Genomic DNA, 24,508 nt, shown 5'->3' with positions numbered 1-24,508 from the left:
TGGACTTAACAATCGACCACTTGTGCTAAATGATGACTCTAAGGCAACAGTTGACACTGGAATGGCAAGGATATCCCTTGTAATACATTGTAAAGTAGGATACTTTGGCCCATTAGATTTCTACCATGCCAAATCCACAGTTCTTGGCATTAAATCATCTTCAAGGTAATGGTCCAACTCCAATTTAATATTCCCACAGTTCTAAGTTCTATATAGGTAATATTTATTAGGTGAATCTTGGATTTACGAATGATTACAAGGAACCCTAATTGCAATTTGACTAATTCTTTTGGATTATAAACACAAATTTGATTAGCACTTTTCCTTAAATCATTATATAAGACCACCTCTATAATTTAAAAGCTATTTCTCTCTTTACTCATTTATCTTCATTATTATTGTTCAAATTGAAATTTCAATGTATTCAGCAAAAATAAAAAAATAAAAAATAAAAGCTGAAATTTCGGTGTTATTCAGTCCTCTTGAAGAACCACGACATCAATATCCAGTGGTCCTCCATTCCAATTAATATTCTGCCTATGTGCCAAAATTAATTGACAAAGCATCCTAATCATTTGAGGAAAAAAAATCTCACAATAACTCCATCACCGATGATGTCCATTGAAGCCTGAAATTTTATTCGAACCTTAGTGATTCTGGCAGATCCAATAATATGAAGTACTCTGTAAAGATTAAAATAAAACTTTTAAGATTTTGTAGAAACTTTAAGATGTTAAAATTATTGGGCAACACATCTGTGTGACCAAACTCATCAATGATGCAACTCCTAATCTTACCTAGTAGATCTTTATCTTCCTATTGAAAATCCATACCAGTATCAGAAACGCCTCTGCGCTCATTGGCTGTGAAATTTCTTTTACACTAGTGTGGTTTTACCCATGCTACCCAATCCAAAAATCCCAATTGCTAAAAATCCAACCTTCTAAACAGGTCCTTCTCAGTCATGCCCAGATATGACAAATCTGAATTGGGTCCAGTGCTTTCTCTCATGAATCTTTTGAGCATTGTTGTGTACTACTTTTCCCTCTTGGATGACTGCGATATTCCTACTGAAAAAATTAATCAGGGCAGTTCATTCTTGATGACTCTGCTACTGTTAACAGAAGGCCTTGATCAAAAAATGATTAAGGAATATCGCGGGTGAAGACAATGTTTTGTCAATCAAAATTCAGAACTGAAATGGTTTGCTATAGGCGAACTGCGAGCAAGTACTTGTTTCTTTTTTTGTTAGGTGACTAGGATGCTTAGTAAATTAATTTTGGCACATGGCATAATATTATTGGAATGGAGCACCGCTATTATTGGAATGGAGCACCGCTGAACATTAATGATGTTGTCATTCAAGAGTACTGAACAATTTCTATCTATTGGCTTCTTATAGCAACAAGGAGGGCGGAGGGTCTAATGATAGGAAGGAACCCACCTCAATAATATTATCACCGAGAACCCTATCCAGTGGTTGGATGTATCTTTAATATAAATTTCTTCTGTTCTTCATTATATTTCTTAAAAATTCTAGGACCACATAAAAAATTACAACTTTTACTAATTATAGATGTTCACGTGACAAATTGTAAGTAGTGTAGAAAAAGTGATAGGTCTACCGTATAAGTATACACAATGTAAAATAAGAATTTTCCTAATTTCAAATCACTATTGAAATATAAGGATTAAATTGTAATTTAGCCAAACACTTTTTCAAATTATTTTCTGTAGGAACTTAACGTCAGTGCTCTAAATTTCTAATATAAATATAACATTCTAGCTAATCTTTTAACGCCACAAATCTGCGACTAAACTGTTGTCAAATTAAAATGGAGCTAACGGAAGGATTAGAGCCTGCGAGTCCTAATGCACAATACTTCAACAGCTCTGTGCTGTCGGTATCTATTATTGGTGTCATGCAAAGTGAGGTACCAATTGAAATCAACGAAGCGCGTGCCATATCATTGCTCAATGATGTGTTCCTGCCCATCAATACACGCTTCTCCTCCATCATGGTGATGTTATCTACTTTCTCAATATTGTTTTTCTTGGAAAATAATATGATTCTGTCTTCTTTTTCCTCTTTTATGAAATACACAAACATAAATGCATGGAAGGTTAAATGGGTATTCAGATGCTGCTTTTTAAGGTTCTTACATTAATCCCTTTAACTGGCACTAAGTAGTGAGAATTTGTGAGCAGATTAAGGATAGAAAAGGTGAGAAACAATGGAAAAGGGTTGAGGTGAAGCTTGAAGAGCACGTTAATTTTCCTATTTTCCCTACTGGCTTGTTACCCACATCATATGATGAATATCTTGAAGATTATATATCAAACATTGCAATGGAGCATTTTTCACAGAACAAACCACTATGGGAAATTCACATGGTTAAATATCCAACAAGCAATGCAGCTGGTACTATCATATTCAAGCTTCACCATGCGCTTGGTGATGGCTACTCTCTCATGGGTGCACTTCTTTCTTGTCTTCAAAGGGCTGATAATCCTTCTCTTCCCCTAACATTTCCTTCTCATCAACGCTTAGAGCCAGAAAGTGGCAGAGAAAGTGTTCGTGGAAGAGTGTCTCAACTTTGTTCCTTCATCTTTAACTCTGTATCTGATTTTGGTTGGAGCATGTTAAAGAGTACATTGGTCGAAGATGATCGAACACCGATAAGGTCTGGGGCTGAAGGAGTCGAATATCAGCCAATCATGGTATCAAACATGATATTCTCTATGGATTGTATCAAACACATTAAGGCCAAGCTTGGAGTGGTATGATCAGCATATTTTATTACAAATTAGCTAATGATTTCAATTTCATATCGTTTTTCTGGTAACTAATGACCTACTATGCCTATTAAATGTGATCATAGGATGAAAGCATTTTTGCTAAAACATCATGAATAATGCTACAGTCACAAACTATTTTACAACATTTTTACAAAATGTTCATATAGCCAAATTAGTTTTCATCTAGGCTCACCATTAATATCACTTTTTCATTTATCAATAATTACTCACCACATCAGCATTATGTAAAAAAATTTGTAAAATAGTTTGTATCTCTAGCATTTTTCAAACATCATTGATATGTTTGTTGAATGTATTCTACACTTTTCATTTGAAATTTTATTTAATACTTAAATAATTGGAAAGTTGGGTATTACCTTTTTTACTTCCAAAAATATCCTTAATTTAATTAATTTATCATTATTCCTAAAACATAAAAAATGAGATTAAAATTATAAATAGACAAAAATAAAAGGGTTTGGTTTACCTCCAGTACTTTTAAAAAATGAATCTCCTTTTGTTTTAATAAAAGACTGCCACATCATCCACTAATTAAATAAAAGGTGAAGATTAAAAGCCACTACCACTTGTTTTTGTATATTTAAAACAAAATAATATGTCCAATTAAAAAAGTATTGGAGGTAAGTCAAATCCAAAATTAAAAATAAAAAACTTACAGAGTAAAAACTCCCCACTAGATAACTACCCCAAATTCCTAAAAAAAAAAGGCTACCCCATATTCCATAAAAAAAAAAAAAAAAAAAAAAAAAAACCTCACACTCCTATCAATCAAAAATAAAAATAAAAATAAAAACCCTACCCCATGTCCTATAAAAAAAGACCCCATGCTTCTATCAAAAATAACAACTATCTCATAGGTATGGATATTAGGAACAATAAACTATTTTAGTCAGATCTAATTCTAACTTTGTATCCAATTTTGACCCGATCTGTTAACAAAGTATTTAATATATACTATATATAATAGTAGAAGTTTTTTCTTACAATTAAGGTCGTGCTGCCACATAGGAAAACTATCCATCTAAAATTCTGCCACGTAACTTAAAAAGCGAAACATTATTCTGTTTGGCAATGCTACAACACCATTTAAAAGCCTCTCATTATAAATAAATAAAAATTAATATAAATTTAAGAGTCCTAGGGTCACAACAATTTTAATTACAACAGTCTTAAATTTTCCTACCACCTCACACATGGGTTATTAAAAAAAAATTGCAGATTATAATGGGCTAACTATGAGATCATAGACAAATTACGGCATTGTGAATTTATGTTGTGTTAGGTCTAGGAATTAGAGGCAACTAATAGGTATCATGATTGCCAAAATTCTCATATCAAATCATCACAATGCTATATCATCCATTAAGCCAAATAACATGCCAATGTTCAAATTTCAAATACTAAGTAAATCATGAAGAAAATCTTCACACGAAGAGATTAAATAGAAGGCGAACTATGAAAGAAAGGTATAATAACTACTAGTAAGCCTAATCAAAATATACACGTCTTTCACCAGTTTACTTTTGGTAGCCTTCAAGGTCTTTATACTTTGGGTACGTTTGGTATACTAAATAAGAATTAGTACATGAATTGTAATCTTTATTACCAGAAATAAAGTGTGTTGTAATATAATAACTAAACATATTCATTAGTTTGATTGTGAGTTATAATATTAGAATGAAACTTAACATTTATTTTAGGAAATATCTTACTCATACAATTATTCTCCTTAAAAATTGTTATTTTTAAATTTAAGAGAGATATGTGTTATTTTTTATGATTTTTTATTTTTATACTTGTTAGATGTATATAGAAAGTTTGTTTATTTGGAAATATATTAAGTTTTGAAATTATTATACTTACTAAGGAATAGCTAATACAACCTTTTAAAGAGGAATAATTATTCCTCATTTTGAAAAATAGATATTCATAAGGAATGACTATTCATTGTAATAAAAACATAACCAAACTAAAAAATAACTAAACCATAGGAATAACTATTACATTACAATACCTATTACAGTCTACCAAACATGCCCTTTATTTCTTAGGTGTCCGCAGATTGGTGTCAACCTTATGATCATTTGCATCATTAGGCGTAAAAGTTTGATATTACTTTGTTCCCTTATGAATTTAGTTGACTCAAAAAATCAAAAAATCAAAAAAAAAAAAAAACCTTATGAGGATATCATTTTGTATATATCGTGCAAATTTATTATTCTTAATCTTCATATAGTTTGTTGAAACATTTATAGACTTAGTTTTTTAATGTAATTATTTTTTTTTGGGATACAATGAATTTTGTTAATTTTTATAATATTTTTTAATAAGTATGAAGATTAATTTGTTATAAAAATCTATAGAAAATGCACAATTAATTTTCAATATTATAGTAAAATTATTGTTCGACCAAATTTTGTTTTCTCGAGTGCAGACAGTAAATGATGTAATTACTGGAATAATTTTCCTCGGCACCCGGTTGTACATGCAAGAGAATAGCAATAAATCAACTAAATCACATTCCACAGCATTGGTATTGCTCAACACTAGAACAATGAGTGGCTACAAGTCAATTGAGGAGATGCTTAAACCTAACTCAAAGGTGCCATGGGGGAACCAATTCGCCTTCTTGCATGTACCAATGCCAGAGCTTAAGGACCATAAATCTCCAAACCCACTTGACTTTGTTTTGGCAGCAAGAAAGATAATCAAGAAGAAGAAAAGTTCATTGGGTGTTTATCTCACTGGTTGGGTTTTGGAGATTGTGAAGAAACTTAGAGGTCCTGAGGTATATTCATGATCTTATTCATCACCAATAATTCACTATTTCTACCTACTATCATTTGATAATTTTCAAAACAATTATGCTGGTTCTTTTTTTCTTTTCTTTTTTCTCTTTCTTTTTTGCTATTTCTACCTTCAATCATTTGATAATTTTAAAATCAATTATGTTGGTTCTTTTTTTTTTTCTTTTCTCTTTTAAAAAAAAAAAAATTAAAAACCCTACTTATATAAATATATATATAAAGAGCAACAGAATTCTTGGCATACTTAGTTTAATAGTTAATGCTTGCTTCTAATAACATTTGATATTAATATCATACTTTTCTATCATGTTACTAAAAATGTCAATTAGTTTTTCTTTTCTTGAATAAAAATGGGTAGAAAAAGGGTGGGAGGGGTGAAAGGGGATTGTATTCGGTATATAGTATATACCTTATAAGCAAGCCACATAATCTTGGATTGGTGCCTCTATTTTGATATCCAAAAGTTATTTAATTTTTTTGAAGCAATTTCTTCACATTGCAAAGCCGCCCAACAATAATCAATATTAGGGTAATTACAATTTATCACCATGAACTTTCAGAATATATGATTATATCTTAAACCATAACTTGTGTTTCGCTTTGCACTTTATCATTAATTAATTAGGCTATTAGCTTGAATTGATAAATATGTCATGTGCAACTCATGTAACTCCTACATACGTGGCACCACGTGAACAAATCGAATTGACCCTCTTTAATCCCTTTAAAACAAAAGTTACGTGGCAAAATAAGAGTTAAATTTGTTAAATAATTTTATTTTAAAGGATTAAAGAGTGGAAATTTGGTATGTTCATGTGATGCCATGTATGCAGAGTTCATGTGAGTTGCACTTGACATGTTTTTGGTCTAATTTAATAGTCCAATAGACGATAGGGTTCAGATTTAACCGTTTAGGATGGTAATCATGCATTTTGAAAGTTGAGTCATAAATGTAAATAGGGGTATAGTTTATATTAGTAAAGTGTAATTTTATTTTAATGTTATACAATTTTTGCCTTAAAAAAATATTGAAAAAAAAAAATCTTATATACATATAGCCAAAATTAAGAGAAAATCCAATTAGAATTTCAATTAGAATTTAATTTTGTATCATGTGTCTCATCTAAACTTTTTAATTTTTATGTCAAGTAAGTTAATTATTTAGTGCATAATACAATAAGTTCAATATAAATGAACTTTAAGAAACTCAATCACATATCTAAAATTAGAAAAAGAGAGAATTTGAAAAATTATGCTTTCCAATTGCTTTCCAATATTATAAACAACCGTTATATATATATATGTGTGTGTGTGTGTGGTGTGTGTCTGAGAAAGTGTTTTTTTTTTTTTTAATCGTACATTTGCATATACACGATTCTAAAGTAGTTGAATTTTTTATTTTATTTTATTTTATTTTATATATACAAGATAAAAATTCTACTCTAACCTACTAGGGTGCGCGGTAGTAGTTAAATTTATCTTTGAATACATGCTCTATAAGATCTATTCGGCATTCTTGTACTACTGCAGGCAGTCGCTAGATTCGTCCATGGGACACTAAGGAACTCCAGTTTGTCAATTTCAAATGTGATCGGGCCAGTGGAACAGGTGTCTTTAGATAATCATCCAATTAAAGGTCTATACTTCATGGTGTTAGGTGTACCTCAGGTAAAAATGTAAAATTAAAATTGTTATTATATACAGAAATGCTATTTCTATAACATTTTCACAACAAATTTTAGGTGGTGAGTTGCTATTGGTTGTTATGAGTGGAAAAAAAAAAGTAATTTAAATTGTAAATTCAAATTAAAACTAATTACAGCTTACCACCTATGATTTTTTGTAAAAATATTATGGAGATAACACTCCGCTACTATATATACCACCTAGTTTGCCTTAAACAAATAAATATCCTTTATAAAGATTTTTCGATAAAAATAAATTTCCAAATTCCACCTTCTTGTAGTTTTTTTTTACTTTTTATATACATATTTAATTTTTATAATCCATCTCGTAGATATAGAAGTATAGATGTGATATGTTTGCCTCATAAAACAGAGAGAGCATGTGCTTCTTCTTTTTTTCAAGTCATAAAAATGATTCTGTTTTTCGAAGTCACAGAATGATATTAATTTGTAACTTTCTACTTATTAGAAGCAATCACATGATGATTTTGTTACACTTATTCTCAGATCTTTGGTGTTCACTCTTTTTTTTTTTTTTTTGGTTTTTACAGCGGAAAGTATAGAACAAATTAACAAGCATGATTTATGATTTAATGTGAAAAAATTCCTCAAATTCAATCACCTTTACGAATAATTATAGAACACCTTGCTTTCAATTAGATTCATCATATTTTATGACCCACTGTAACATGTTTTTTTTTTTTTTAAATGGATTTGCAGAGCCTTATTATAACAATAGTAAGTTATATGGGAAACCTGAGGATTAGCGTTGTAATGGAGAAAGGATTTTTGGATCCCCAAAGATTCAAGTCATGCGTGGAAAATGCCTTCGAGATAATTCTCAAAGCTGCTGATGATAAAATTCCTATTTAAACAAAGATTTTTTTTTTTAATCAACAAATTGAACTGTTCATTCATAATATCGATTTTCTATTGATAAATAAGTCGGTACAATTTATATATGATTGTTCATCTTTTCTTTCATTCTCCATGTAAAACTGTACGTAGGTAGATGGGTTTTATACCTTTAATGCATCCTGCATTATTGGGTTTAATATTTATTATCATGAGGCCAAGTCTATTTCTCTTTGATTTATTATTTGTTGTAATATATCACCCTCCAATGACATGATGCCACCTCATATTTTACACATTAAAACCGTAAACTTAACAAACACAATCACTCCCTCACAAACATCAAACCAAGACAGTTGGGTAACGTGGCAACGTTATTTAAATATCGTGAAAATATGTATAAATTAAAAAATATTGTCAAAATATGTGTTATGTCACAACTAAATTAAACAGGCCCCCAAATCTTCAGAAATCAAAACCCAATTTCACCGTGAAAATCATCACAGAGAAATAACCGTCATAATCTGAAAGTACCACCGAGAAACCAGACAAAACCGGGTAATTGTGTTCAATGCCTCACCTGAAAGCACAAGCCCAAAGCCCCTCTCTCCGCCTCTGGTTGTCTGCCACTTTCTTCTCCTTAGAAAATGGCAACCAAAACATTGTCTGATATATAATTCTTCATCAAACCCACTTTCCGTTATCTCTGGATTTTTGTTGCTTTTTTTTTAGCGTGTTTAAATGTTATTTTAAAATAAAAATAAAAATTCTCTAGGATGGGTTAGGTAGATTCGCATGGCTAGTGTGAAAGTGAAACAAAAGCCATTCTATTTCTTTTTTTTCTTTTTTTTCCCTGCTAATGCTTAAGCCATCCTTCTCCTTGTTGATGTTGGCCATTTTTCTAAGTCTCAGTTACTTGGAGTTCCTATTTACAAATCTCCAACAACTTCTTGGACTTGGAGTTCCTGTGTTTTTCCTCAAATTTTGGGTTTAATTTATTTTTAAAAATTAAATTTGGTATTTTTGAGGGAGTGATAGTGTGTGTTAACATTTATCGAACAAAGTTTTTCTTTAAACTAATTTGGAAATGATCATTTCAAACTCTTCTTATATCTTTTTATTGTATATGAATTTTGACAAATTCATTATTAGATTGCATTTTCTTACTATATCATTCATGCTTACAAAATTTAAGTAGATCAAATATCAATATTTATGTCATCAATCAAAGGTTTAAATTTCAAATTTTTGTAATCTTAAATTATGCGTGAAAAATTAATAAGTTTATGGATTGAATAATTATTAACATCTTATTTGCCTTCGTCATAATAGTTTTCTATTTTCTATTAAGAAACAAATAATGTTGGTATTTCAAGCTTAGAATTTAATCAATCTCCACATTTGGATGTTGGTCGAGGATTACTTCCTTTTTAGGTTTGGCGTGAAGGACTATATATGATAAGGCCCTAATGTGCTTATTCGTACAAAAAATGCTTTCTTATTTCTTCAATGATAGGATCATAAAAATGCTATGTACTACAAAGTATATATACGAGTTAATTATTTGCAAGTAAGATAATTGTTTGCAAGTCCAAAGTAACCAACAACTTGTAAACTAATATGGCTCCATATATTGGTTTTTCTAGCAATCTAACCTTACGTCCTCTTCTTTCATTCTTGGAACTAATTTCATGTGCACTTATTGTAATCTTTACTAAGTGTTACACTTGTAGAAGACCCTAAAAAATCAAGTTCTACATGAAAAATTATGTGTAAGGGTTTTTAATACTTTTATTTTTCTTGGTAACTTCACAATTCAATATTCCACTTCAAGGTTTATGTTCAAATATAAATTTGTGTAATTAGAACCCATAATATCCTCGTTCTCAACTATAAGGAACAAAAATTGTGTTGTTTTTGTTGTACCTTTTTGATCTTATCCCTAACAATACATGTAGGAGTACACAACATTGGAGGAAAAATTATACCTTGTATTGGATATATATTTGTAGGGCCTATTTACTGTGAGAGAGGAATATATATATAGATTCAATATAGAGTATACTTTACTTTTTCACACGAGAGGGACTCATGTTTGAGTCCCTCAAAGTCATACACACACTTGGATCTGTTTGCCCATATTTCACTAACTCCACTTAAAACAAGGTATTTTCTATTAGCGCAAGGGGACTTTCTATTTACATGCGCTAGTTAGTAGTTAACACATGAACTATGACCATATTTCATGCAAAATTCAATTTTACCATATTCATATCGTTTATGAGACTTCGGCCAAGCATTACTCAATTTGCACCAAGATTCATTTAATATGTGGGACACACTTATTTTTATTTTTTTTATAAATTATATTTTAAATTTGAAAACTAAAGTGATGTCATGTAATGTAAATCAACGAATCATATCAGTTAAGGTTTTAAAAATAACTTACTAATTATATCCTATTATTTAATCTATAAAAACAAAAACAAAAAATCTGTTGAAATCACATACAAGCTCGAAGGTTCAACAATGGAGGAGATGGAATCAGAGAGAGAGAACATTGTGCTTGTGTGAATGATTTCGTGTAATATCTGCCTCTGTTCTTTATATAAGAGAAACAGAGGAGCTGAAACTACAAAACAGAATAACCAACTCTCTAGCCAATTCAAACATGACAGGTGGCACTATTGTGTAACAAACTAACTATCAACTAATCTATGTACAAACGACATGCTGTTCTTTACACTAATATAAACAGAGGCTAAAACTGTAGGTAGCTTAAGCAGAACTAAAAACTAAACTATACACTTGAAGTCTTCAATTGCATTTGAAAGTTCAAATAGTGTAAAAACACCCTTGAACGTTTAGACCCCCAAATTACAACTTAACCAATTCAAGGATTATGTCAAACAACTAGTGTGCGGAAAATTAACATAAGCTATAATATGGAATTGGAAAAACTGTCTAAGCCAAATTAAAATCACAACCCACAGCAGATAATAAAAGGCAAAGATAAAAGGGAAGGAAGATGCAAACACAAAGACAACACGCGATGTGTTATCGAAGAGGAAACCGAAGCCCTCGACGTAAAACCTCTCCGCCGCCCTCCAAGCGGTAAACAATCCACTAGAAAATGTAGTTGGGATACATGGACAGCAATAGACTCTCCAAGCCTAATCTACCCAGTGCACCTAAGCCCTCCAAGCTTCTTGCTCCAATGAGATTGCGCCGAACCTTTTTCTTTTCTAACTTCCCGGATTCCGCTACTAAACCATAGCATCAACCAATGAAGATTGGTTCCTTCCTAACTACTTCCTAGAACACCAAACAGCCCTCTCACAGTAATGGATATGGTGAGAACAAGGTTTTGGTAAAAAGCCTCTCAAGGGTTTGAGAGGGTTTGGCAATGGAGAGGAAGAGAGTTGAGGAATTTGAAGAGGCACTTATGTAAAGATTGTAGATGAATCAATTTTGTTTTACTCTAGGGTTTCTCTCTCAAAATTCTCTCTGGAAGCTCTCTTTCTTTTGTGGGTATAAGGGGTATATATACTAGGGTGAGAGAGGAATGTGAAACGTCAGGTTTTTCAAAACAGGGCTGGCTCGCGGCTTGGCCTCGCGACTTGACTGAGTCGCGAGATCCAGTCGCGAGATAACCGTATGGCCAGTTGTCTTGTTTTGTCCTGTAGTGCTCCAACTAGCATGACTGTTCACCTTCTGGCATGCTTGGCACGTGTGCTGCGTCTAGCGGCTTGCAGCCGCGAGTCACCCGCGAGGCCAAGCCGCGAGTCTCTGTTTTCTTGCACACTCTTGAGCAAACTTCACTCTATCTCACTCACTACCCTTACAACAAGCCCACCTAAATACAGGGTTACTAAATGCTGAAATACAAGCAAATTTGGCACGGAATAAAACCAATTAGATGGTTGAATAAATTCAACCTTACAATCTCCCCCTTTGGCTATTCCGTGACAAAACCCTAAAACAGACTCTAGACTTAACATGTGAGTTAGGAACAGTTGAGCAAAACTCACTCACACTTAACTCTAGAAGCTGTGAAGCACTTGAATCATATGAACATAAGACTCCTGAAACACAACAATATACCATGATCATTGTAAGCAGAAAATCGTAAATACATACGAAACAGGCAATATGTGATCAAGCAAAGATGGAGTTAAGAAACAAATCATGGCTTGATCAACCAAGTAATCACTACAAGGTAGTGACCACAATGCTCATTCACACTTGGAATGAACACTAGGACATACAAGCTAACAAGCTCAATGCAAGTCTCTTGCATGCCAAACACTCAACCAATGCATAATACACTAAGTATATGCATCTAGGAACAATCCTACAAAGGCACAAGAGTGACAGTACTTAAAAGAGAATGCAATACATTTATATAGAAGTACTGATTTAAACAAAGTATAAAAGGCTGCATAAACCATGGTACAAACCATAAAGCCTACAAACAATGCATAAAACATAACCCTAAAAGCTTACAAAAGCAACAAGGGTACAAGTAGGTACAAAACACAATATATCAACTTAAACTGAAGAAAATATAACAACTTAAACTGAAGAAGAATGCAAAAACACTCCCCCTTAAGTAATATCCTCCCCCTTTAGGTAATATCCTCCCCCTCTGATCAGGCCTATCACTCCCCCTTTTTGTCATGGAATAGGCTATACATTCTCTTCTAGCCTTCTCTGAATTTTATCCAATTGAGTTTGAAGTGAGGTAAACTTCATATCCCATCGAGTGCTGTGATGGTGTAGAGTAGATGTGAGTCTAGACATCTTTGTATTCAACTCGTGTACAGAGGATACAATGTGATCAAGTTTTTCATCAAGGGAGAGAGTGCTGAAATGAGAGCCACTGTGAGATGCAGAAGTTTCTGGTTTGGCTCTCTTCCGACTATGTCCAATGCTTGCATTGAATGTACGCATGTTGATTGGACTCGGTTTCGAGAGAGGAGATTCATCTGCCGTTGGATAAATTCCCTTGAGCTTCAAGATCCTTGAAATGAGACAGCAGAAAGGAATGCATGTTCGGGACTTAGTTCGTAGAACTGTTTTGCGCAGAATATGAAAGATATGAGCACAGATGTCAATTTCTACATCAGAGATTAGATCATGAAGAAACAAAGCACGTCCGAGGTTCATATACCTAGTGCTTGATAAAGGGTACAATTGTGAAACATCACAATTGTAAGCACTTTCAGTTTTGGAGGAAGAGAGGAAACACTGATGGATTTTCCATTGGGTGAGAACTCCAAGTTTTGTCCAAGACTTTCCTTGAGAAGCTCCTCATCAGGACAAAGATCATTATAAACCGGTGAGTGTCGAAATATTGGTCTGTTGATGTGAAGGATTTCTGCCAAATATGCAGGAGAGACTGAAAAGCTCTTTTTCCTAACCCAGCACTTAAGTTCATCTTCTTCCACAATCGCATTGGCATAAAATTCCTTTACCAAATCTTCATACGCGTCATCCAGATTAGAGAGAAGGTAATTCCAATCCTTGTGAGCAAACCATTTCGGAATGTCAGTGTCATGAAGTGATGATTGATCCACAGTTCTTTCTAGTAATGGTGTAGCATTTTGGAAATAATTCTCATGAGACTGATAGGCTGTATAGGATCTGAACTTGTTGGGATCGAATCTCTTTGATGAAGAACGAGTCTCTTTTGTTTGAGGTGGGTAGTCATCAACATCAATGACGTGTTCCTTCCCTTTGGAACTGCCTCCTTTCACAGCTGCTTTCTTGAATGGTGACATGTCTAGTCTGAATCATGAATAGAGGAAATGACAGAACACAATCCAACAGACATTATTAGCAGTGGGTTAGTGGTAATTTAGGGATAATGAAGAAACCCTAATAGCTAGATGAAAATGACCAGAAAATAGCAATGAGGGACAAAAATGGCCCAAATGTAGCTACACAGTAGAGTGGGTCAGATTAAAACCACACAATCAGCTTAGAAAAACACACAGTCAACACAGGAACATTTTGAATCAACACATCAACAACGGATCAGACAAGATGAGAAACCAACAAATAACAAACCCTAGCTAAGCACATGATGAAGAACAAAACCAACAACTTAATAAAGCTCAAAACTGAAAAAATAGCTTCCACAGGCTAAGCATGGACAAAGAGTAACTGCCGAACTAAAAACCCATCTCAAAATCACAAACAAATGCGAATAATCCAGAGGGAAAAACACAAAAACAAGTAAAATAGAGTTCAAGACAGAAAACCCATACCTGTTACTTGAGGATTTTGAGCTGAAAAGAAGCAACAATGGAGTTTGAAAAATGGGTGCACAGAGTGTTTGGGAAGGAGACAATTGAGAAAGAAGATGAACAGTCACAAAAGTTCGAGGGAAAACTGAAAAAAAATTTAAAAAACTGCCCCTATTTTTGCCAAACACGTGTTTTTCGCGACTGAAGTGAGTCGCCACAAAGTCGCCAGTTCAAGCTGCCAAAACACTTAAAGACTGAATTTTAAAAAAAATTTCTAAGTGTTTTTCGTGGTTGGAAGGTCTACCCGCGAGGGAGTCGCGAGCTGAGCCGCGAAAATCTCTGAGTAACCCTCGCGACTGGACCTTTCACTCGCGAACAAGTCGCCAAAAATGACCCGCGAAAACGTGACTGAGGCTCGCGACTTGACTTACCCGCAACTGAGTCGCCAATTTTTCCTAACGTGGCAGCACCTCCTTAAAGGCTTATGCTATTATATATAGTATTAGATTTCTTGTGTGTATTATAGGCCAGCTATTCCCTTGCAATGTTGACGGTTGATGACTTATATGCTTTTGGTGGGGTGGTTAGGGTCTGATTTGCTAGTGATGAGAAGGGGTTTTTAGGATTCAGAAATTTGAACAAGTTTTAATTTTTCATTTGTATCATAGCATCAATCATGTTTAAAAGCTTAATTTCATAATTATGTTTTACCCCTCCAATTTGTTTACGTTTGGTGCTTTTAAGATAACCAAATTGAATTGTGAGAGCCAAAGAAAATCAAATTTTGATGTATGTATTCGTTATAAACATGGTGGGTAATGGGTTGGATTGCTATTATGGCAATGTTTACACAATAGCATGCACGACATAAGTAGCAAGATAAACGGCTAAAAACAAATGTATCAAGTGCATTGCATCCTTTTATTTTCTCCCATTGTTGCTTTTTTTTTTTTTTTTTGTTTGGGATGATATTTTAATTTCAGTGATAACCGCATTATTATTATTATTATTATTTTGGGAACAATAGCTACAATCATATATACAAAGGTTATAGTGTAGAGCATCTCATCACCATGGTTCTATCATGTGCAGGATTCGGGGGCACTAAAACGCCGTGGTTGTAGTGACGAGTTCCAAAAACGACACTCGATGGGGGATGATTGTGTCCTCGACATTGTCAAGAGAGTTGGATTAGAGGGGATGTATAGGACCCCATCTAGAGAGATTGATCATAACTTGATAACGGCCTTCGTTGAGCGATGGCAGCTTGAAACCCACACCTTCCACCTACCACATGGTGAGACGACTATCAAATTATAGGATGTGTAGGTTCTTTTAGGGATTCCAATCGATGGTGAGGCAATTGTTGGAACAACTTACTTGGAGTGGGCTCGTGAATGTGAGAATATGATTGGAATTGTTACTAATGGTGTGGTGCTTCAAGGATAAAGGATCCAGATTAAACGACTACTTCAAAAAGTTGATGAAGGGTTGCCCGATTGTGCAGCAGAGGTTGCTGTGAATCAGTACGCATGGTGTTATATTCTAGCACTCTTAGGGGATACAATTTTCACCGACAAGTCTGGTGATAGGGTGCATATGATGTGGTTGTAGATGTTGGGGGACTTTCGCAATTCACCTCGATATAGTTGGGAGTTATGAAAGGCAACCGAAAGAGGTGCCAGTCAGATTGGTGGGGCCTTGATACTGGTTCAGTATTGGGCATGGGTCAGATTCCCTTTTTGCGCCCAAGGATATATAAAAGTGTATACCTACTTATCCCAAATACTTAAGTTGATAAAAAGAAATAATTAAACTTAGCATTATTCAAGTATTATTCTAAAACTAAGGATGCTTATGTACTATAGTAGTAGTACATAAAAGAAAAATAACAGTATGGATTTTTTTTAACTTCCATCAGCATACAATTCCTTTTTCTTTTTTATTAGATTGTACTTATTTCAAATATTTCTACAAATATTTGATTCTCACATGAGAATGTTAAGGGATAATCCTAGTGACAAAAACTCCGTACAAAATCTCTTCATAGAAGTTAAGGAGCTCAAATCAACCTCCAATAGTATAATCTCTGCCTGTGGACTCTCTTTTTGAATTTCCTCCTTCAGTTCAGCTGCTATTCTTAAATCCCTTGCTGGAATCACAATTCTCACGCCTTTCTTTGCTAACACTCTTGCTGTTTCAGCTCCAATAACAAATGTTGCCCCTTAAAAAAAATAGAAATAACAAAACCCAGAAGCTTTTATTTAGTTTTTTAATTTATGGCACATGTGTTTCATGCATGAGAATTTTATTTATTTATTTATTTTTTAAACAGAGAAATTTAAAAAATTAAAATGGTGGAACTTTGTTGCAAACGTGACATGATATAGTACAAAAAATAGTGATCTATTGGGGACCAATTAGATACTACTGCTATTCCTAAAAGACAAAACTATATCTTGGTGCAGCCAAAATGAACCACTAAAAGAACTACTACCATATTGCATTAAGTATATCAATTGGAGGGAGACTATTCCTAAAAATACTGCAAATTATCCTCAACACACATACTATTTCTCTTCAAAGAAAGCCTTAGAAAATTATCTAAAAACATACTCTTGTATGCATCCACTAAATTTGGCAAATTATCCCAGGAGAGTTCTTAGGAAGATGAATCAAAATTAAGACCTTAATGAAATATTATTATATTTAAACTCTATTTTCTTTAGAGTTTGTTTGTGATGTGTAGCATAAAAATGGAGTTTGTTTGTGATGGGTAGTGTTCGATGTTATGGCCCACCATTAGCACCTTCTCCATTGTCCATTAAGTTACTCAATTATATTGCGTTATCATTGTATAATTGGTAGATATTGACTCCCTCTTTCTTAATTGTAGATGTATGTGGGTCATGAGCATGAAGAATAGCCTCGCCGAAATCTATCTGGTTTGGTACCATCAGCTTCTAGATTTTATGCATCCGAACCAAGTACCCAAATTGTGTTTCTTGTAATGTTTATGAATAGTGTATACTGTTATAACTGTAAAATATCTCATAGTTAAAAATAATGGAACATTGCATAATGTGCTGCCCTTTTTTTTGGCTATTTCAAGTGGTGTGGCAATCATATAAAGCTAAATTAGGCCACCTGCATGCGTTTTGTTTCACAAGAAGGGACATGTGGACGGCGAGGGTGCCGTTTGTATGTTTTTGGATAGTAGAGAAACATACATCGGACCGTGTTGTTCATCAGTTTGGGATGGTACAAGAAATTCCCTTTAATGTTGATACTAACGACGCCCTTCATGCCATAGACTTGACGGGGAAGACCAAAGTGAATTGGAGGGAGAAACATGTTGGCCATATCACTAGAGGGTGATATGTCACTTGCTCATCCATACTTCCATTGGTATGGTAGGGTCACTTGGAGGTTCGTCGACCACACTAGTGCTGCACTTCTTATTATGGTAATCGCTTCAACCTTTCTTTTCATATTTTGTTGCGTATTACCATTTTTGTGTTAGATGTACTAATTGTATTTATTTACTTGCAGATTGCCAATCACAAGCAGATGTTAACGCGTTATGTAGTAGGCAGTCCTGAGTACAAGCAGATTAAAGATGTGATTAAGGTAGTGGATCACCTTCATCGTATAACTTCCCATCTTCCTATGCAAAATACCAATGAGGCAAATCTAGAAGTGCCAGAAGATACTGGACGACCAAGCACAAGCTCAACTCCTGCCAGCCATAGCCATGGTTAGCGTGTTTCACCCCATCAGGTTGTCACTAGGCCGGATCCCCCTCCATCCCCACATGCATCTCCTGCCCCATAGTTCCCTCCACCAGAGCTCCCTCCACTCCCACATGCATCTCCTTCCTTAGAGATCCCTCCACCTACTACTCATGCATTTCTTGACCTAGAGATCCCTCTACCCATTGCTCATGCATCTTCTCACCCCGAGATCCCTTTACCCACCCCACGTACATTTTCTGACCTCGCTCATCCTTCACTTACTCCATCATCCTTTAATCTCAGCATTGATTTCAATGAGACCCCTCCTATCATGCACACTCAGTCCCCCTCGTACAGCATTGGTCATATAGACCATGTACCATCCCATAGTGACTCCATGTCATTCATGCCCACTCCTGGACTGCATACAGATCCCATGATTATGGGCCTTACTCACATATCATCTGCTACACCATCCTCCCCTGCAGTTGTAGGATCTTCAGTTGTTGGAAGTCAAGCAAAACAGCCAGATGTGCATGTCGATAATGAGTAGGTAGTTGGGTTACACTCGCCCCCACAAGGTCAACCTAAACGCACAACAAAACCACCTCCTTGTGGGACAGGTGGTCACAACGCAGGACACAAGGCTAGCCCCACGGTATGACAAGTAATTTAATGTAATGACTAATTTCGCGACTACTATTATGGTTGGTATAGAATTCATTTAATCCATTCTTCAGTTGTAACTTCATCTTTGCAGCAACGCGAGGAGCCTGACCAAGGAGATGCAATACTCCCTCCCCCACATACCAGACACTATACGAGATAGCATAAGCGTAAAATGCATTAGGGTCAGCACCCCACCCCATTTGAATTTGTAAATCATGGTATTAGTGAAGGGAACACTTAATGTTTCGAGGTAACAACAATTATGCATCATTTATTCACATACGTGCATGCATACATGTGTATGTATATTTATATATGTCGTTGTAAATAATTTGATAGATACTAATGTTTTTTCTTTTTTTTTTTTTGGCTTTTCTGAAATCTGGGTTTGTTTGAATAGGTTGAGAATGTGAAACCTTTGCTTGAAGTGGAGGTGAGATTTGTTTAATCTGTTTTTTCTTGTGCTGTTTTGGTTGGTGGGGTAACTCAAGGAGGGAAGGAAATAGATTGAAGTTTTGAGCTTTTACTTTTTAGATTTTCTCCTGCTTCATCAATATTTTTTGCTTAATTTGAGTTTGATACTATTGGATTGTAAACTTTGATTGTGAAATTTGAAATTTATATATGTATTGGAGGTCAGTTGGTTCTTAGTTTTATGAGGAACCAAACGGGGCATTGGGGTCTGGAAAGTTAAATTTGAGTATGGATTTATGAATGTTAAATTTGATTTGGTTTTGTATGTGGGCAGAGAAGTGTGCCTCTGCAACAATAGCAGCTGCTGTATAATGGGAAGGAGATGGAGAATTTGAGTGCATTGGGTGTGAAAGATGAAGATTTGGTGATGATGATTTTTGCTGCTGCATCAAGGTACTTATTTATTTATGGCGAAAAACACATTTTGGTCCCTACATTTTGACCCGATTCCCGTTTTAGTCCCTAAGTTTTTTTTTTACCGCTTTTAGTCCCTCTCCAGAAAAACGGTTCCATTTTAGTCCCTGCCGTTACATCAGAAACGGATATTGCTGACGTGGCAAACGGCAAAGTCAAAAAATAATAAACTAATGTCCACATGGCCTAAATTAATAATAAAAAATATTTTTTAATGCCACGTCAGCATCTAAATTAAAAAAAAAAAAAAAAAAAAAAAAAACTCTCATAAAAAAATCCTTAAATAAAAAAATTAATTTATTAATTCTAACTAAATAAAAAAAATTAAAAACTCTCATCAAAAAAAAAAAATCAAAAACAAATTTAAAATTAAACCCAGCAAGAACAACAAAACCCAGAAAGAACTAAACCCAGCAAGAACAAACTAAACCCAGCAAGAACAACAAATTTAAAACCAAGCAAAAAAAAGATTAACAAAACACAAACACGGCAAATTTAAAACTCAAAAAATTAAATTCAAACCCATATTTGCAGAGAGCCACATTTCTCGCCGGTCATCCTCAAAAACTCGACCTTTTTCATTTGTTTTGTTTCACACAGCAACCCAGGCCAAGAAAATCAACCCACAGCCACAAACCCAAAAAAAAAAAATGTCAACAGCTCAAATCTAAACCAAAAGACAGCAAAAAATAATAATAAAAGACAAGAAAAACAATTTCTTAGGAGCTGATGGATATTGTTAGCAAATTTGGGTTCGTGGATATTGTTATGGATTTTTGTTGTTTTTTTATTTTTCTTTGTCTTGGCTGGTTTCGGTTGAAAAAGAGAGAGCAAATCTGGGTTCGTGAGAGAGAAAGTGTGAAGGGAAAAATGGGTAGGGGGGTTAGAGTGCTGGGTTGAGCGGCGGCGGTGGCGGAGCAACAGCAGCCGCTGCCCCCGCCCGTGTCGGCGAGGAAGCTGGCAGCGACGCTTTGGAAGATGAATGAGATTCCGTCGCCGAGTCCGAGCGTCAGAGAGAGCTCCGACGAGCGGCGGATGAGAAAGAAGGAAGCGATCAGAGGTAGAGAGAGAATCGCTCGGTCCATGCACTCTGGCTCTCTGCCGCCGCATTTGTCCGATCCGTCTCACAGTCCCGTTTCTGAGGTTCGCGATCTTCTTCTCCTGTAGATTCTTTTGCTTCTTTTATGAAAAAAAAAAAATTTTTCTAGCTTCGGTTAGTTTTTTTTTTTTAAATAATTTCTGGGTTTGTGTTCTTGGATCTGGGTTTGTGTTCTTGTTGTTCTTGTTCAAGGCACACTTAGATCTCAATACATAAGATTTTTAGTTTTTAATTCTGTTTTTAATTTTTTTTATTTAGTTAAAATTAATAAATTAATTTTTTTAATTTAAATGCTGACGTGGCATTAAAAAATATTTTTTATTATTAATTTAGGCCACGTGGACATTAGTTTATTATTTTTTGACTTTGCCGTTTGCCACGTCAGCAATATCCGTTTCTGATGTAACAGCAGGGACTAAAATGGAACCGTTTTTCTAGAGAGGGACTAAAAGCGGTAAAAAAAAAACTTAGGGACTAAAACGGGAATCGGGTCAAAATGTAGGGACCAAAATGTGTTTTTCGCCTTTATTTATTCATAGTACATTATGTTGCTTTATTAGGCTGTAATGTTGGGCAAACTCAGATGATGATTTTCGCGATTTATAAGAATTTTAAAAGATTAGTTTTGTTTCAATAATTAATTCACTAGTGAGGAAGAGTGAATAATTCAAGTGAAGGGAACAAAAAACTGCTGAGGACCTATTTTGATTGAGAAAAATAATATGAGTTATTGTGTTTTAATGATTAGCAGCCCAGCAACACCTCTTGGTCCTCATTCATGTTGGGTGTTTCTGATTGATGGTCTCAACATTACTAATTTGATATAGATTGATAGGTTGATAAAATAACTTCAGACACAATCTTTTGTGCTCTGAAAAATTAGTATTGATTTCCATGATTATGAGGAATTTAAGGGATGCGAAGATTATGGTGACTTAAGAATTTTTTTTTTTTTCCTTCTAAAAATGTTCCGCTTATTCTCTATGCACATTTTAAATCCCATGTAAAAGCAAATCACTATCTCATGATGAAGCACACTAGGATAACATTTTATTTGTGTCTAACTTTTGTAAAATCTCTTAAAGGTAATTTTCAACTATCTCATTGTAATTTTTTAATTTTCCTTTTGTAATTTGATCTCAATAATTGTTATTGTAGCAAAATCTAAAGCAAAATAGAAAATTTAAGGAGTGTAGCTAAAACAAAAAACCTAGTGTAGCAAAATCTAAAACAAAAAACCTGCCCTTTGGGCTCAAAAAAGAGTTATTGTAGCAAAATCTAAAGCAAAATAGACAATTTAAGGAGTGTAGCTAAATTTAAAAATAAGGGGGGTGCTACTCTTCACGCTATCTTCTTTACTGGTAGTATTTCCGCAGGTACTCAGCATTCCATGGGTGGTGTAACTTTCATCTGTCCATTGTCTCCAGGTGGTAAGTACCCTTCCTCTGCCATGACATGACTCGGTAGGGTCCTTCCCAATTGGGGCTGAGCTTTCCTTGGGTAAGGTCTTTAGCAGTGCCCATGACTTTCCTTAAAACAAGAACTCTGACCTAAAAGTCTCTATGTCGGACCAGGCAATTGTAGTGCTTAGCCATGTGGTCTTGGTATCGTGCAAGCCTTTGTTCTGCTGTCGCCCTAACTTCGTCAACTAGATCAAGTTGTAGACGCATAGCCTCGTCATTTTTTCTTTCATCATGGTTGTCTACCCTAAAGCTTGAGAGTCCGCCCTCAGCTGGAATGACTGCTTCGCTTCCGTATGTTAGCCGAAATGGTGTTTCTCCTGTAGGTGTCCTTGTCGTCATCCTACACGCCCATAGTATGCTTGGCAACTCTTCAGGCCATATACCCTTTTCCCTCTTGAATTGAGTCTTAATAATTTTGAGCAAGGGTCAGTTCGTGACCTCAACTTGTCTGTTTACTTGAGGGTGGGCGAGGGAGGAGTAGTGATTTCTGATCCCTAACTGCGAGCAAAAATCCCAGAAAGAGTCGTTGTCAAATTGTTTCCCGTTATCTGAGACTAGGACTCTAGGGATCCCAAACCTACATATGATGAATCTCCAGATGAAGCTCCTTACGTATTTCTCCATAATGGTGGCTAAGGTTTCAGCTTCCACCCATTTCATGAAGTAGTCTATGCCCACTACCAGGAACTTCAGCTGTCGCACCGCCATTGGGAGTGGCCTCATAATGTCTAGGCCCCACTGAGCAAATGGTCATGGGGCTATCATAGGGGTCAACTCTTCGGATGGCTGTCTTATGATATTGCTGAATCTTTGGCATTTGTCGCAGGCTTTGACATAAGTCTGGGCATCTTTTTGCATAGTGGGCCAGTAGTACCTTGCTCAAATCAATTTATGTGCCAACGATTGTGACCCTGAGTGATTTCCGCAAATCCCTTCATGGACCTCTCTCATGACGTAGTCTGCTTCCTCGGGACCCAAAAACCTCAGGTATGGGCAGGAGAAGCCTCTTTTATATAGGGCATCCTTCATCAAAATGAACCGTGCTGCTTGGACCTTCAGCTTTCTTGCGGCCTCCCTTCTGTCTGGAAATATGTCGTTTTTCAAGTAAAAGACTAACGGCGTGGTCCAATTGTTTTTAGATCCTATCTCCTACATATCGACGGAGTCTATTAGTAAAAAAAAGCTAAACAAAAGAGAGTACGTTACCCAGGGTAGTCATATGTTCAGCTGAAACGGTTTTCACAAGGCAGTCGGCTTGCTCATTCTCTCCTCGTGGGATCTGGATAATTTTGGCCTTCAACTCGCCTACCCTTCTCCCTACTTGGTCTAGATATCTTTTCATTCTTTCGCCTCTGCATTCATAGACCCCTTTTACTTGGTTAGTGACGACTTGAGAGTCACAGTAAAGGATCACCTTTGCGGCTCCTGCCGCTTTGGCGAGATCAAGCCCTGCCACTAAGGTTTCATACTCCGCTTCATTGTTGGTGGTAGGAAAGTCGAGACGAACCATACATTCGATTTGGTCCCCTTTAGGAGGGAGAAGTACAACGCCAACACCTCCGGCCTGCTTGTTGGATGACCCGTTTGTACGTATACTCCACTACAGATATTCATCTGCCCCCTTGTCTTCCTCGTTGGTAAACTCTGCTATGAAATTAGCAATGACCTACCCTTTAATGGCAATGCGTGGGTAGTATTGAATGTCAAACTCACTCAACTCTATCACCCATAGCGCCAACCGACCAGCAGCTTCGGGGTTGCTCACAGGCTTTTGAACCTTATCTTCCTCTCTGACCAAGGCCGCGTTGACGGCTGCCGAGGAGACAGCCAAATAAAGGAAGAGCTCTTCCCTTGGTTGTGAGGGACTTAGCAGCGGTGGGGAAGAAAGGTAGGCCTTTAGCTCCTTGAATGCTCGCTGGCACTCGGCAGTCCATTCAAAAGACTTCTTCAGCGTGCGAAAGAAGGGTAGGCATTTATCCATCGCTCTTGATACAAACCTGTTCAAGGCGGCTACTTTGCCGTTTAAACTCTACACTTCTTTCACGTTTTTTGGGGAGGCCATTTCTACTATGGCTCTGATCTTGTTTGGATTGGCCTCGATACCCCTTTAAGACACCTTGAAGCCCATAAATTTTCCCGCCGTTACTCTGAATGCACACTTACTCGGATTAAGCTTCATGTTGTAGGAGTGAAGAGTGTCGAATGTTTCCTCGAGATCCTTTAAATGGTCTTCTTCT

The 24,508-nt window shown here is 35.5% G+C and overlaps 1 protein-coding gene across 1 annotated transcript; it reads left to right on the top strand.

Moving 5' to 3' along the window:
- The first annotated feature begins 1,795 nt into the window (after positions 1 to 1,795).
- Positions 1,796 to 8,411, top strand: LOC126703084 (wax ester synthase/diacylglycerol acyltransferase 11-like). The gene is made up of 5 exons (XM_050401990.1): positions 1,796 to 2,021; positions 2,209 to 2,781; positions 5,255 to 5,608; positions 7,158 to 7,295; positions 8,033 to 8,411. The coding sequence occupies exons 1-5, from the start codon at positions 1,836 to 1,838 to the stop codon at positions 8,183 to 8,185; spliced, it is 1,404 nt and encodes a 467-aa protein (XP_050257947.1). The 5' UTR covers positions 1,796 to 1,835; the 3' UTR covers positions 8,186 to 8,411.
- The last annotated feature ends 16,097 nt before the right edge of the window (positions 8,412 to 24,508 follow it).

Source organism: Quercus robur, chromosome 10 (genome assembly GCF_932294415.1).
Source record: "Quercus robur chromosome 10, dhQueRobu3.1, whole genome shotgun sequence".
Lineage (NCBI taxonomy): Eukaryota > Viridiplantae > Streptophyta > Magnoliopsida > Fagales > Fagaceae > Quercus > Quercus robur.
This window is presented reverse-complemented; position numbering and strand designations above follow the sequence as displayed.

Coding starts and splice junctions, on each gene's coding strand:
- LOC126703084 (XM_050401990.1), top strand. CDS start 1,836: ATGGAGCTAACGGAAGGATTAGAGCCTGCGAGTCCTAATGCACAATAC. Junction 2,022..2,208: donor CACGCTTCTCCTCCATCATG/GTGATGTTATCT, acceptor ATTTGTGAGCAG/ATTAAGGATAGAAAAGGTGA. Junction 7,296..8,032: donor TGGTGTTAGGTGTACCTCAG/GTAAAAATGTAA, acceptor ATGGATTTGCAG/AGCCTTATTATAACAATAGT.